This window comes from Dermacentor variabilis, chromosome 8 (assembly GCF_050947875.1).
Source record: "Dermacentor variabilis isolate Ectoservices chromosome 8, ASM5094787v1, whole genome shotgun sequence".
NCBI lineage: Eukaryota > Metazoa > Arthropoda > Arachnida > Ixodida > Ixodidae > Dermacentor > Dermacentor variabilis.
In genome coordinates this window covers 28,319,284-28,333,920 of record NC_134575.1, presented here as the reverse complement: position 1 = coordinate 28,333,920, position 14,637 = coordinate 28,319,284, and the positions used below count along the sequence as shown (strand labels likewise).

At 48.3% G+C, this 14,637-nt stretch overlaps 1 protein-coding gene across 1 annotated transcript; it reads right to left on the bottom strand.

Moving 5' to 3' along the window:
* Positions 1 to 5,605: 5,605 nt before the first annotated feature.
* LOC142589911 (uncharacterized) lies at positions 5,606 to 13,898 on the bottom strand. Its single transcript, XM_075701589.1, has 3 exons — positions 13,727 to 13,898; positions 8,489 to 8,661; positions 5,606 to 7,225 (listed from the first exon to the last, which is right to left on the bottom strand). Exons 1-3 carry the CDS (start codon positions 13,769 to 13,771, stop codon positions 6,829 to 6,831), a joined length of 615 nt encoding a protein of 204 aa, XP_075557704.1. The 5' UTR covers positions 13,772 to 13,898; the 3' UTR covers positions 5,606 to 6,828.
* Between the last annotated feature and the right edge of the window lie 739 nt (positions 13,899 to 14,637).

Here is a 14,637-nt window from a genome sequence, read left to right as displayed (position 1 = left end):
TCCCTGGCGCACACCTGCCTCGGTGGCCCCAACCTACGTAGTGTTATGCTTCGAGCTTTGATCACCTAATTGCCCCTTAGGTGCCCTGGAGATCCTGCGCCACCTGCTTTATTAAAATCTCAGGTGCCCTCCTGAGACTTCCGTTTGTCGGTTACATGTGCCCTACAAATGGATCAGTACTTCCAAAAAAAAAAAATAACCCGATCCATCGTCGCTACGAGAAAAGCACCCCGCAACGAAAAAAGTGCCCAACGGCTTCTGCAACATACCGCGCCCGTGCGAAGAGAACTACGAATCGCCAACGAGGAATCTGACCACAGCTTCGAGCTCCCAACTCGTACGTAACCTTGTCGAGTGACAGACACTCCTGCAACAGGCGTGACCGCTGAAAACCGCAAACCGTCGGAAACTTCAACAGGGTCTTCCTTCGGTTGCATAACCGCCACCTGCACGGCCAACATCGACCACACCCACACTCGATTCCCCGAGGTGCAGCAGCGCACCCTGCACCCCCGTGCTCGATTGAACGGGGTGCAAGGCAAGGTGCCGCCGCGGTGCACCCTTGCTTACAGCGAGTGGGTGCAGCCCGGCACCCCCCGCACCTTTTCGTTTGTGGTGCCATGCACCTTTTTTCTCAATCGAACAAACCTATAGTAACTCTATGGTTAAGACATGGCTGCCATGTTTATACGTCATTCGAACGCTAAGCTCTCATTGTTTTGGTTTCGGCGCCTTCTGCTGCCGGTTCATGCGTGGTTCAGTAAGAAAAATGGTGGGGCTGACAGCTGTCGAGTTCCATGCCGGCTGCTATGCAGCAAACTATCAGGTGGACTTGCACAACAGCTCAACTACTCGCATGCATGTCTTGGCGCATCGTTTTCTCCCGTGGTCCTTCAATGTTTATGAACGATCCCTCGAAGCCTATTGCTTGGTTTCCCCGCAAATCATCGCGTGATTTTATTTACCCAGTGATTCCGCACGAAAATTCCGCAAGTTGCTTTAAACGAGAAACGCGACGGTTATGGAGTTTGTATGTGTATGCCCAGCGAAGCTGATTAGTTTCGACTGTCGATCAAAACGAAATATTCCACTCTAGTTGTGGTCTGCACGTTGGCCAGAGCACTGCATGAACATGGTCTTCGAGCGAGAGCATGTACAACTTTTGATGGGAAAAGATTGTCTCTGCAGAGGGCACTGCGCTGTGTAAAGCACGGTGTAGCGCGTGGCAATCATGGCTTCCATTACGAGATAGCGCTAACAGCCAGTCAATATGGCGCGCGTGCATCATCAGACATTTTGGTTCAAGCAAACGTAGCACATTCTGGCGACAGTTATGGCCACATGTGAGTTGGAGGGCACGAATATTCTCCGGCTGCAGTAGTCGTCCGGATGAGAACTCTGGGAATGGCTTTGAGAATGTTACTTTGTGCGCATCTTTGGTTTTAAAAGCGTGGGCTGCTGCGTAGTTTCGCAATGGAGTAAGAAACTCGGCGAGTTTCTTACTCCGCTCCGAAATTTCTTAAATTCGTCCTGCTCTGAAATTATTGCATCTGCAAAGCACAAAGGCATTCAAAATTTTAAATATTGGACTTGAGAAGGGTTTTTTTTTTATGGTAGAGCCAAGGCCATGCGTGAGGCTCCCACATAATCACGAAATATTTTGCCCGACTCAAAGGAAATGCCTCGGGTAAAGCGAGGAGTGAACGAAAGCTAGCTCAGAACGTGGCTCAGTAAATACCAATAACGTCATGTGTAAATCGGAAAAGAAAACCTTCGGCTCTATGTAACAAATGGTATCTAAATCCCCGTCTGAGTGGCAGCTGTCACTGGTACGCTCTACGAAGGTCTTGAGGTCCGTGGTGAACTGGTTGCACACAGCAGAAGCAGTTTTGGAGCCGGAAATATGCTGTGACATTTGGACACCATCTACAAGAAACCTGCAGAACATCATCAAGCGTTTCGACTATGTTGTTGGCTATGTTTCGCTAACAAAAAAAAATTGGGTCTGCATATTTTTGGGCTACATATTGAGATCATTTGACTGTATTTTGTTGGGGCCATCCGGTAACCTTGAAAGGGAACCTAACTGCGAGAAAACTAGACTTGTATTTAGGTTTCCTAGTTTTCGCGATATCTCCACTTTCATTTAGGCATCTGTCGCACCTATTTTGGCGACTTCTTCTTTGGGCAAGAGGAGAAAAAAGTCTGCTGTAGCAACAGTTCTTCATCGGTCGTACAAAGGAATATCTAGCATGCTTTCGGCCTCTTTTGGAAATAATTTGGTTCAGTGACGCCAGCTTCGACCGCTTAAAACGCCCAGTTTCGGATGTTTTAGACATGCAGTAGCCTCTGTGCAAAAATTTTGCGCTTGAAATGCAGGTCAATGCCTCCCAGAGACCTCGCAAAAATCGATGTTTTTCTTGCGGAAACTGACGAAAACACCGCCAATATCGCCCGGTGGAAGTTACGTACGGTGAAGAATGTGGAGAACCAGCACCCGTGCTGTCTGCTTCCCCAGGCTCCCTCGAGAGGAGGCTATGGCTTCCCTATTCCGTTCCGTTCCGGTGCATCAGCGGACTGGTCCCGTATACGTTATAGCTGCTTCGTGCGCTGTGACAACGCCGTCGCGCGCGCGCGCGATGTTCTTTTACTGCAAAGTATTCTACGATCCGCGCGTGGCGCAGTTGGGCTAAACCGGCGAACATTGGACGCTCTACTGTCTTGCGTGGCTGGCGCGGGAATAAAGCATATCTCACGCCGGATGAGCTGGAACAGGGTGCATCGCGCGCTAGCTTGGCTGACCAGCAGCATGCTGCTCGAGTTCAATGAAGCGTGCATGTTGCGCATGCGCCTTCGACAAAGAAGCGCTCGCTCGCCGCGACAAAGAAGCGCTCGCTGTCGCTGTGGCAACAACTGATCGCCGTGTTGCTGCGGTCGTGGTTTAAACGCAGTGTAAGATTTTAGCGATCATTTACCACCTCCCGCATGACGCATCCGACTTCAGCGGCCCCTGCCTGGCACGCTGTGAGCGCCGGACTACCGCCATCTGTAGTAACGGATGATAAGTATAGCTGAGGCTCGGTGTTAAGTGTGCGTAAACTCTCGGCCAGACACGCCGGACTGCGGCCGTGATATAGCTTCGCCTATTTCGCTTTGGCGGCATCGCATTCCTGCATGGCTTGCCGCCGCATCTACACCGTGGCCACCGCGTCGCGTTCTCCTTCGTGACAAATGCAGTATGCGGTTCCTGCTCGTTTCTGGCGCTGTGTCAGAAAGGATTTCGTTTCTATATTTCGACACGTCCGATGTAGAGACGCACGAAACATCTTGAAGATGATGCACCACCGGAAATGATCGCCAGATAATATAGCCCTTGAGCACAACTTGTTCTTTGAACATTACCTTTGGTTTTCGTGCTCCATCGTGGCATGTGGTACATATAGTCGACCCCGAGAAAGCGTTTGCCAAGGCGATCCTGATGGGTAAGTCAATGTGCTGTTGAAATATAGCTTGTGCAGCTTCGTCAACTGCAGTTTACACGGTATGTGCACGTTGGGGGGTTATCGCGTCGCAATTGACCGCTGCGCCGCGGTCCACACTTTCGCTCTGAGAGCTGGGACAAGAAAGATGTGTTCGGCCTTCCTCTACTCAGCGTTGTGTACTGCACAACTGCACTACTCGTTTTCGAGTAGGTACGAACGTATTCCAGCATCCGACGCCCACGCATCGGGTTTCTTGCGACAGCTCAAATCGCGAGCGCAACAGGGAGACCGTACGCCGAGAGGGAACCTCCTTAACCCGCAAATGATGAGCGTGCAATGTGCCTGGCCACCTGTGGGCGCAACCGCGGCGAAACTCAGAGATCAAGACTTTCGTACGGTTCCTCAATATTCGCCATAGTCGCATCGCTACCGCTTTGCCGCCAGGTGCACGTGTCATCTGCATATGCGCTTTTTAATAGCTGCTAATGACAAAATTATGCAATTACCAGCCCTGCGGCTTTGCCGAGGTTACTATGAGAGTTCATAAGAGTGACTTGTTGTGCTAGTTGCTGCACGGCTATACTAGGAAAATGCCAGCAAACTTGGAAAGGGGAAAAAATTGAGAGGCATAGACAAAGCGGCCAGCTACCTTCCTAGACCAGCCACTTTCCTGTCGCTTTGTCTATGTCGGCCTCTCGATTTCTTCCCCGTTTTTTGAGGTTTACTGGCACTTTCCTAGTATTACTTTGAGACCATACGCTCGCAATTTATGGTCGTTTTAGTACAAGGGAAATTTCGTTGCAGCTGGCCTATAACCGCTTCAGATTCAGTTTGCAGCTTCGTGTACATCTGCTTTCATCTGTTTCAAAATGAAAGCACTAAGTTTAAGGTAAAATATTCTGCTTTAACATAAAGTTAGACGCAGGCCACAATATCTATATATCAAGTGTTTAGTCGCTCGGTTGTTACCGTTTTTTGACAAAAATTGATATTTTGGCGTGGGAGGTATACCTCTGCGCCATCGCCAATGGCGAAAAAAAAAGTTACGCGTAATGCAGTTGAAACGCGATCAGACGGCGCAGAAATTCCGAACGAAAATTGAAGCTAAGGAACCGTCAGGTTATGTGAAACCTAGTGTCAACGTCTTTGAGCAAACGAAAGGCGTTTCTGTACGAACAAACCGAAGAAAAGGGCTCTGCGGGCGCAGACACGGCGGCACTGCTACGAGCATGACCTCGTACCACCTCACCGAGCAATTAGTTCATCAGTTTCGTAAGAAACCAGTTGACGATAGACGAACTGACTGTGAAGAAAAGTATTCTGTGTCTGCGATTTTGTTGTCTCAGGAGAGTATCACAACAAACGTTATGGCTTAAGGACTGCGCAGTGGCCCGCAAGGGCACTCGCCGAAGCCGCGTGATCTGGAAGAAGTTACGCTACCATGGCGTTCCTTAACGTCCGACCATTAACATGGGACATGAGTGTCTTTTCTTTCTTTTTTTTTCTACATGCAAAGTAATGCCGTCACATTTGTCGGCGATGAAGCCGATGATTGCGTAATCGACACGGGACCGCCACAGCCATCGAGTCACTGAGGAAGCTACAAGAAAGCTTTAGAGGCTTTTTGAGTAATAGGATCCACTCGCCGGTGTAGCTCAGCAGATATGACGTCCCGCTCCTAGCACGATGTCTCGGGTTAGACTCGCGGCCCGACAGTCGTGGCCGAGTTTCGACGGGGGCGAAGTGAAAAAGCATTCTTTTAGTTAGATTTAGGTGCACTTAAAGACCCAAGGCGGACAAAAATAATCCAGCGCCCTCTACCCACGCCTCATATAGCCGCGTTCTCGCGTTAGGACGTTAAACCCCAATGATTCAATCAATAAGTCAATCAATCAATCAGTGACCAGAACTGACTGAATATTGTAAGCCTCAGGCTGGAACCAGCGTTTCAGAACTGGTCTTTGTTAGGTGTAAGGCTATGCCTTCCTTACTCGGCCCTTATTGGTACGTAGCTCCGAGCCTTCATCTTGCAATGCTGCGAATTGTTCGTCTTGTACGGAGCCTTTATTCGCTTACAGGGATGGTGGAAGGGATCCCAGGAAGAATGACGCAAAGCACGACACTTTGGATAAAACATGTGTGTTTATTTACAGAGAAATAAACTTAAAATGAATGCAAACACGTAGATAAATTACTTTCGATGAAGTATGACGATCCAGTCCGAACGTGCCGGTGCGTCTGCGGGTGTTGCTTTATGCAAGCCCAGGGTTTGCAGGACAACGTCAGCATTGCGATTGCTTAGAACCCGGAAACACCGGCGGCCGGTCGAAGTTTGTATGCGCGGAATCGATGGTGGATGGAATAAGTGTCGTGACTAAGTTCATGTTATATGACTAAAAACACCCCGAGCATCGCAAGGGGTGGCAGCAGTTCACGCGTGCAGTCTTCGCTGTCTGCGTTTACAGTCAGTCCTCTCGAAAGTGGCGCTGCTTACTGAATATGCGCGCGCAAATCCATGCAATAAAACGCGCCGCTGTAGTTGTCCTATGCGTTACATTGGCCCGGTTGTTGAGCGCGAAAGCGTTCGCAAACAAGCGATGACGCATGTGACGTCACATTCATCCGTTCTTTGTAAAGCGAAACCCGCCTCGGAGTCAAGAGGCCATGTAGACAACACGTCTCCTTTTAACATGTATGGCACTTTCCAAATCAAGCTGCTGAACATACGAGTCCTAATACCCTTTTTTTAGCAGGTGTGCTGATTATATAGCTCAACTCTAGAAGCTAACAGTCTGTATTGCTCTTTCATTCCTGTGTTCATGGAGCACGAGGTGTCTCAGTATTTCCCACCGTACTGAACTGCTAACTAGCCCAGATTTTAGTTATTTTATTGTAGGATATTGTGATAGTTCATGTCGCTGCAGCTATCGTTAGCTCTTCTACACTACAATGTGCCATTGGAATTTTCGAGCAGAGAGGGCCCAAGGTCATGTTGCTAGTTCGCGTGCCAGGACAAAAAAAAACTGCGTCAGCAAACGTCCACACTGAGGGCTACAAAAGGCTTCCATCCAGTTTCGAGCAGACTTCGCAGTTCCGCAGACTCACAGAAGAAAGCACCGCAGCAGTCAGACAATGACTCTTTCGGCCGTCTGCGAAGCATTCGCTGTGCCTCGTTACGAGCCATTCACCGACGGCGGAACACCGCCACGTTGCTGTTTTGGAAACGATCAGGGAGCACGTGACCCTGAGCTTAGAGCCAATCAGAATAGGCAACATGGCGGAATCCGCCGGCGGCGAAAATTGCACAGGGCGTCGCAGACGGCTCTCAGACGGCTCGGTAAGAGCATTAGGGATTCTTGGCGAGGGTTAGCCTCTCGGTACTCAGGCGTTCGCTCTTGGGGTTGATGCGGCGGTTGGCCTTGCTCGGTGGTCTTCGGGTGGTCGCCTCCGCCGGCGGCCTCCTGGACTTCCTCGTCTGACTGCCGCGGCCCCTCTTCGAGGGCTTACGGGTGGGCGGTGGTGCGATTCCCTTCTTGTTGTCCACCTCGGGACAGTCCGAGCGGCGACCTCCGCGCCCCTGGATGCCGGGCTTCTTGGTAGGCGGGGTGTCTTCGGGGTCTGGAGGTGGGTTCTTGAATACGGGCGGCACTTCCTCGATGAACGGAGGCTGCAAGGGAGGCTGGTTCGGGGGCGGATACGCGGGAATCACTCGCACGAACACTACGGGAGGCTGCAGTTCGGGCCTGCGAGAAACGTTCGAATTGCTGTTTAATTCCCACGCTGCATCACCGAGACAAAAGAAGGCATATTATATACTTCGGAGTATCCCGTGCAGTGTGAAATAACAGAAAAGGACATACGTATGAAATGCAAGTTTATCTAACGTAACGTTTCGCCAGGAGCCCAGTCTGAAGCCCTGTCTTCTGACCAGCTACTCAGCACTGGAATAAGAAGGAAGTGAACAAAAAAAAGAAAGCCATAATGACGGCGTTGACAAGTCAATGCGGACAGCCGCGACGGTGATCAGCGCACCGTACTAAAAACAATTGAATGCGTGCTTCTGTAGTCCCTCTAGAGTTCATGTTGGTTACTGATCTGCGTAGTGCAAGGACTATTGTGTATTCATTTGTTGTGAGACTATTTTCCTTAGCGGTTACTTTTTTAACTAGACTTACCGTGGTCATATGTTTTATAGGAAGCGTTTGTGTGGTCTTTGTTTATCGTGTTTAGATCCTTCATTCCTTGACGATTGTGCAGCATGACATGCAAGCAGCTGATATTCGCTGGCTGCTGATGGAGTGTCACCGATCGCAAACTTACGCCAATCCGCTGCCAGAGGGTCGTGATGAACTGTGCCGGAAATATCAAAGCTGCTCCGCCTCCAATAGAAGATACTGTATTGTGGCGCAGGCAGTCTGCATGTTGTGATGCCGTTGAGTTTTGTCTGACACGTTCATCTTAAGGGCATCGCGTCCGGTATATTCTTGCGTATGCTTTTTTTAAAGAAACATGTTCTGCATTCTACTCCTTTCGTTACTTAGTAAAAGCAGAGGGAAAGAAAAGAGCCTGAGCAGGTACAGTGTTTACATTGTAACACGCTACGGCGTTTTGCTGAAACTCGCTAATTTTAGACATGGTTGCGTCTACGAAATCGATACTGTCTCGCGCTAATTAAACCTCAGTGGTTTGCGATGGGCTGTATAGATAAGTATATACACGGTAGCACTTATAGGGAGGCCGACTTCGCGCTTCTTCACGACGTCAAGATAGACGACTGCGCTTTGCTAAATCTCCCCCTCTCTAAACACTGCGTGTTTTTGTGGAGCCGATCTCGCCTCTGGCCACCTTGTCTCTGGGAGCACATGGAATGTGGCTGATGTATGAGCATGTTATCGGAGTCCACAGATCGGTGTGGTGACTTTATTTTGTGCAAGAGGGATGAGAGCTAGGCATGGACTTTCTGCTAAAACTCCCTAGTAGAGTGTCTCCTGTCACTAAGGTCTCACCTCACGCCTCCGAGCCCGTAGTGATAGATGACGTGTGGCTCTCCTGGACCCGCCACGGGCACCACAGGGGGTTGATGCGGTGACTGGTACACCACCTGAGTCTGGGGCACAACGCCAGCGGGGTGCACGAGCACGTAGGCGGGACACAGCACCACGAGCATGCTGAAAAGCAGCTGCAAAGAGAGAGAGAGAGAGAGACCATCGTGTCAGGAGGTGTGCGGCGGATGATGATGTCACTCGCAAACAATAATTATGTTATTTAGTCTGGTCAAATTCCTTGCGTATCAAGAGATGTGCAGTACGTGTGTCTATATTGGCAGTACGAGCTGCTTCCTAGCGCAACAATTAATAGGGTAACGACAAAATGGCGCAGACAGGGGAGGCACGAACTCACAAGTGTTTCATTTTCGGTTAGAGCATGATGCCTAAGTACCATTCAGATATATAATTCTTCTTCTTTTTATTAAAATAATTCATGTATGAATGTATGTTTCAAACGACAGTAGAAAATTTGAGAGAAGCAAACCCGACAGGAGGATAAAATTACGCAGTTTAAAACCACAACAGCTCATTTCCCTTACTCAAATGTTTGGTAAAGATGGTTACATTATTTTTTTTCTTCTTTGACAAATGAAGTGAGGTGTTTTAGGTTTAATCTGGGTCACTATTTATAATTGCGTTTGGTTTGCCCATCTCAACTTATTTTTCTATTCCTTGAAGTATGTACAAAGGCCTCATGCTAACAGAAAATAAGACTGTTGCGAGTTGGCGCATCGGTGTCGTCTGTGTCACCTTGTCGTAAAACGTTCTTTTGTTACGCTACGAAACAGTACGTCTAGCCATGATGTTACACCTCATCGCACCATTACTAGTACGAATAACACAGCCGCGTTGAAGAGGAAGGGCTCATTCTGACTTTGCCTTTCCCTTCGTATATATTTCTTCCCTCTTTACCATGTGCAGGGCTGTCAACTTTGCACGACCATGGTTAGCCTCTCTGCCTTTCTTTATCTCTCTCTGGCGATTACTCTCAGCAGCCTAATGCCCATGTCGGCGTCTAGCGTTAGTTCAATGGTGCCCGTGTGAAAACTGACGTGTTCTTTTCCTTCTCGTGTTTTTTTTTCTTTTCGTCTCGCTGGAGCGGAATTATCGGTTATTTCTGCGCCCCGCTGGCTTCAATATATTAAATTTCCCTCCTGGAAAGCAGTCGGGCGGAGTAATTACAACCGGAAAGAGAGCTATACGCCACGGCGTTTTTAATAGTACACTGGCGAGGTTGGGCATTAGGCGCCCCGCGAATGGAAGCAGCCAACGCAAAGAGCGCAATACTATTCCTCTCAGTGTTTTGTGTCTCTAGTACGAAAGCGCTGCATGAAAAAAAATGAAATAATAATAATTATAATGGGCCAAATAAAATACATAGTAAGCACCAGGCTTACCGGTTCTTTCTCGCAATTTCCCTGACTCCCTCCGGGCTGCTCGAATGTTTGTTTTTTCCTTTTTCTTGCGGGTATCTTAGCGAATACAACTTTCGTGGCGTCATGCCATGATTTACGACCATCCGCGGTGGTGAGCGAACGTCGGTTGCGTGCTTTACGGAATGTAATTAAACTGCATTAATAAACTGCGCACAACAGATGCTATATTGGCTTGGTTTGGTTTTCCGTTTTGTGCCACATTGTTGTCTCCAATTTCGCCTTTATTCTGTTCTCCACCCTGCACCTTGACTTATTTCTTCGTCCCCTTCTAGCTGTTGTGTGGTACGCTTCACCGAGTACGGACAGAAACTCGCCGTATGATTTATTTATTTATCATATGTCCACAGAGCTTATCGAAAACGCGGTTGGGAGGAGGCGGTGGAGGGAGGTCACATACTTATTAACAGAAGAGAACAAGACGACACGTGCGTGAGACATACTGCCCAACAAACACTATATAAGTGGATATGTCTGCACCAAGCACTCTTTTTTGGCGGTTGTATGCATTGCTCTATCGGTCGTTTGATAGTGATTTGTCTTCGTTCCATGGCTATTCGGGTTATGAGTGGCGCCACACTTCTGGATGACTTCGGAATAAGTTATACAGGCTCGTATCTTTTATCCCGCGGACGTGCGTCAGTACCACAGTGTCTTTTGCTTTCCGACCTGACATAAAATTTGTCCCCAGTTCTGTCGTTACTACAAAGAATTAGCAGTATATCATTAACTACGCACTTCAATTAGAATGTCCTGCCTGCTTGAAAGAATTTTTGTAAACAGCACTTGGACAAACCATCTACAGTCAAAGTTATTCACTAATCTACTTCATTAGTGTATCGTTGGCAGTGTTCTACCAAACGGGATTGTTCCTAGGGAACGTATAGAAAAATTTACACGACGAAATATTTCAGGCCGCAGATGTAAAATGTTACCTAGGGACATCTCATGGACAGTATTGTGAATGATGCCTAACCTTTTGATATAGAGGGTGAGAGGACGTTGGGGGCACCTTGACCTATGCCGTAGTCCGCATAGCCACAACAAAAGCACGACTATAAGCTTTTGTGCAGCAAGTTTCCTTAATTTAACTAGCACACGTCGGGAGACATCGCTGGTACGAAATATAAAAGCTTTCCTAGCAAGTATTGTTTTCCATTTTTTATTTCAATCAACAAATTGTACGAAGCAGCTTTTATGTTGAATTCGACTCCGCGTTCATATTCAGATGAAACGAGCATATCGCACCGCCTAAAGCAGTTGGTAAACGACTCCCGATAGACGGTAGACGCTATATAGAAGGCATCGCCGATCACGAATGGGATAACGACAGACGTGGAGAAAATTTCCACGACTCCCGTGCCAAGTGAGAACGGCTAAAGGCATCGGCGTTTGGTTCTGCTTTGCATATCGTAACGGCGGCGGCCTTCTTGACTATCAGCGCAAAGAGCTTTCCGCTTTAGTCGAACTACTCTGCAGTCGAAGTACGTAAAAGTTATTTTTCTGAAGACCATCTTCGTGGTAGATAGACTCGTCGACTATCTTTCGCTCTCTCTCTTTCTCTCTCTCTTTCTCTCTCTCATTTATTTATATGGCAGATATCGAACACATCGGCAGAGGCGGACGGGGAACCTCGTGTGACCTCCACGGATCGATAACGACACGATATCTACAGCCGTTGCCTTCACACACGCCCGTGGCCTCCGACGTGAACTAAGCAGATAGGCGCGAGATGCGAGCACAGAACGTTGCTAAGGATCGCGGTTCATATTGATCACTGCGCCCTGGTATCAGACATCGGGTGTGAATAGGACGCGCATGCGCATACACCTTTGACCGGCTACGCAAGATATTCCAAATATATGGTTCACGGCCAATGGCTGGATGGCTTTTCGTTCACGTCGAGCAGATGGGTACCCTAAATATTGGCCACGTTGCCAAACGATTTGGTCCTCAACTTTGTGCACGTTGATATGTAGCTTTTCTTTCTCGATAAATTGTTTTCTTGATTGTCTGCTTCAAGAGTGTAGCTTTAACCTCACGAGATAGAAGATAAAGTATCGTTTGAGGCATGGAATTTGCGAAGGAGTGTAGCTTTAACCTCACAAGATAGAAGATAAAGTATCGTTTGAGGGATGGAATCTGCGAAGGCCAAATGCCGCATTTGAAGAAACACCTCTCCACCATCTCCTATGTGTAATTATAAGCTCAGCCACGAGCGCTGTGGAAAAATACAGCCAGGTCATTCGAAGGGTACTTCATTTCATTTACGTCAATTTATATTCCTGTACGGCCAGCAGTGGCGGCAGTTAATTTGATATTTTTTGTTGCTTTGCGACTTTCGCCGATCTATGTGTAGACAGGGTTAATACATCCTGCTTAGCATTTAAGATTATTTTCCTTGTTTTGTGGTCATAGCTGGGAATGTACTACCCAGGCCCTTAGGGAGAAAGTTGCCGGACCAAACGGTTAACAAGTAGCCATGAAACTCGCATGCGTCCTGAAAGACGTAACAGCTCACTGAATGATAATTTTTTTCTGTCAAAACGAGCCAGAATTTACGGCACTCTCCTAATATTGTTGGTTTCCGTCTGTGGGAATAAAAAAATAACAGAAAGGTTATTAAGCAGCTTGAAAATTTAAAGAAATTTAAATTTAAATGTAAAGGTAACCTTTTCAGGCGCACCGCTGTTTTCCACAGTCATCGCCACTGTTTCTTTGTTATCTCGTTGAGTTCTCCTTTTGATATCTCGTTCGGTGAAGAAGAGCGGCTTTTGCTTGCTCACGTGAGGTAGGTGGTATAGCTTACAAACTGAAGCTCAAGATCGGAAGCAATCAACAGAGCGCATTACATTGGTGCCTGTCTTGACAGCGTTACACATCACAAGGCCGCGAAACATTAAGGGAAGCGATGAGAATGTCTTTCTTTGCTCTTAATTGTGTTTTCTGCAGTGCAAAGCCCCCTTAATCCATTATTCCGAAGAGTATAAGGCTGCAGTATGCCGCATGATGAAAGTCACGTGCTATCAAGCTTCATTTATGTGCCCATTGTTTGCTTGCATTAAAACCGATTCTAAGTGACAACGCCCCTTTCTCATAAGTAAGGAGTTTCTGATCGGCTTTTGTATCGTATTCAGGCACAGTACCTACCCGAGCCGTGCGTTATTTTATATCATTAAACGATGCCTCCACCAAACCCATGTAAAGAAAATACTCTTAGGAAACGTTACATGCCTTGGCTGCGCGAAAGAGCGTCTCGCGTCTCTGATGCGATATAATATTTTAGGGTAAGGGTCATATTATTAGATTTCGCATTGAAGTTGAACAGTATCTTCCTGTCACCGCTGCCGAAAAATAAACATCCTGAACTTTAGGTGCGACAGCGTGCTTTGCTAACTGCTTGTAGTTATTTGACTAGTATTAAAGAGAAAAGCTAATCTGTTTTCAAGACCACTAGCTGACGTTTTCTTTTTTTCGTTTCAGAAGCTTGCCTTTAGGCCCCAGCTGACCCGGTTCTTGCTCTGAATGCTTGAAGCATTCTGCAAAACTGAAACTGAATACCCGTGAACGAGTCCGCATAGGGCTCGGACTTCTGCTGCAGTATTCACTCTCTGCATGTCGATCCCGTGTGCACTTTCACAATAGACTCCTATCTCCCTAAGAGTAGGAGTACCCTGTGAAATATGGTATCGGACATCTCGCGCCCTTCCGAGGCAATCCTGGTACATTGCCGGCGAACACGTCGTCCAGGATCTACACTTACCATCGTGGAAGCAGCCGTGGTCGTCGGTTTCCAACACGTGATCATGTTGAGACGAATAATATAAATAGTCCGAATGCGCACGACACCACACAGGTGAAGAACTTTACGGAGAGCGAACGTCTTCGTCCGTGCGAGCAGAGGAGCTGAGTGAGTGTGCCTGTCCCCCTCTACCGCCACGGGGCCTTTTATTGTGAAGGTCTCCGTGGGCTGCGTTGGGCTTCGCCGCAATACGCTGCTGCCCCGTAACGCAGTTTGGTCCTGCGCGAACGTCATCGCCACCTTCACTACCCTCCTCGCCGCCCTTCTCCTAACTGACTTCCTCCTTTCACCCCCTTTCTCCGCGTAGCGCTGGCGCTGGCGTCGTTGCCCAGCGTCTCCTCAGTCACGTGACGAGAAGGGAGTTTAAGAAACGCTCTCTTGCTTGACGCTGCGAAGAAGGTAGTGCCGTAATAACGCCCTTTCTTGCGCTGCGTGCACCCTCCGCTGGCTCCCCGCTGGTGGGAGTGCGTGAACTCCCTTTCTTTACGCGTCGCCTCTCCGATTGCCGCCGAGTCACACCTCGGCGTCTTCGCGTTTGCTGTTTCTTCTCTTTCGGCGCGTCGCGCTTGCCCGCGGAGACTCCGGAAAACACAGAGAAACGCGTCGGCCACCCGGTGACCTTCGAATTTCGCGACGACACGCCGCGCCGGGGTGACACGAGAGACACCTATATCGCCGTTAACTATGTACCGATGAGGGGAAGTATACGGATGAGATTCCGTCAGTATTAAGCAGAGGGAACGTGTCAGACTAAAACCCGCAGTATGCAGCGGATACCTGTGATGGATCAGGAGTGTTTCGTCTTATTCCTCCATTCAATTAATTTTGCTTCTGCGTTCCGTGATGACTAAGTAAGAAGTCACATTCGCACA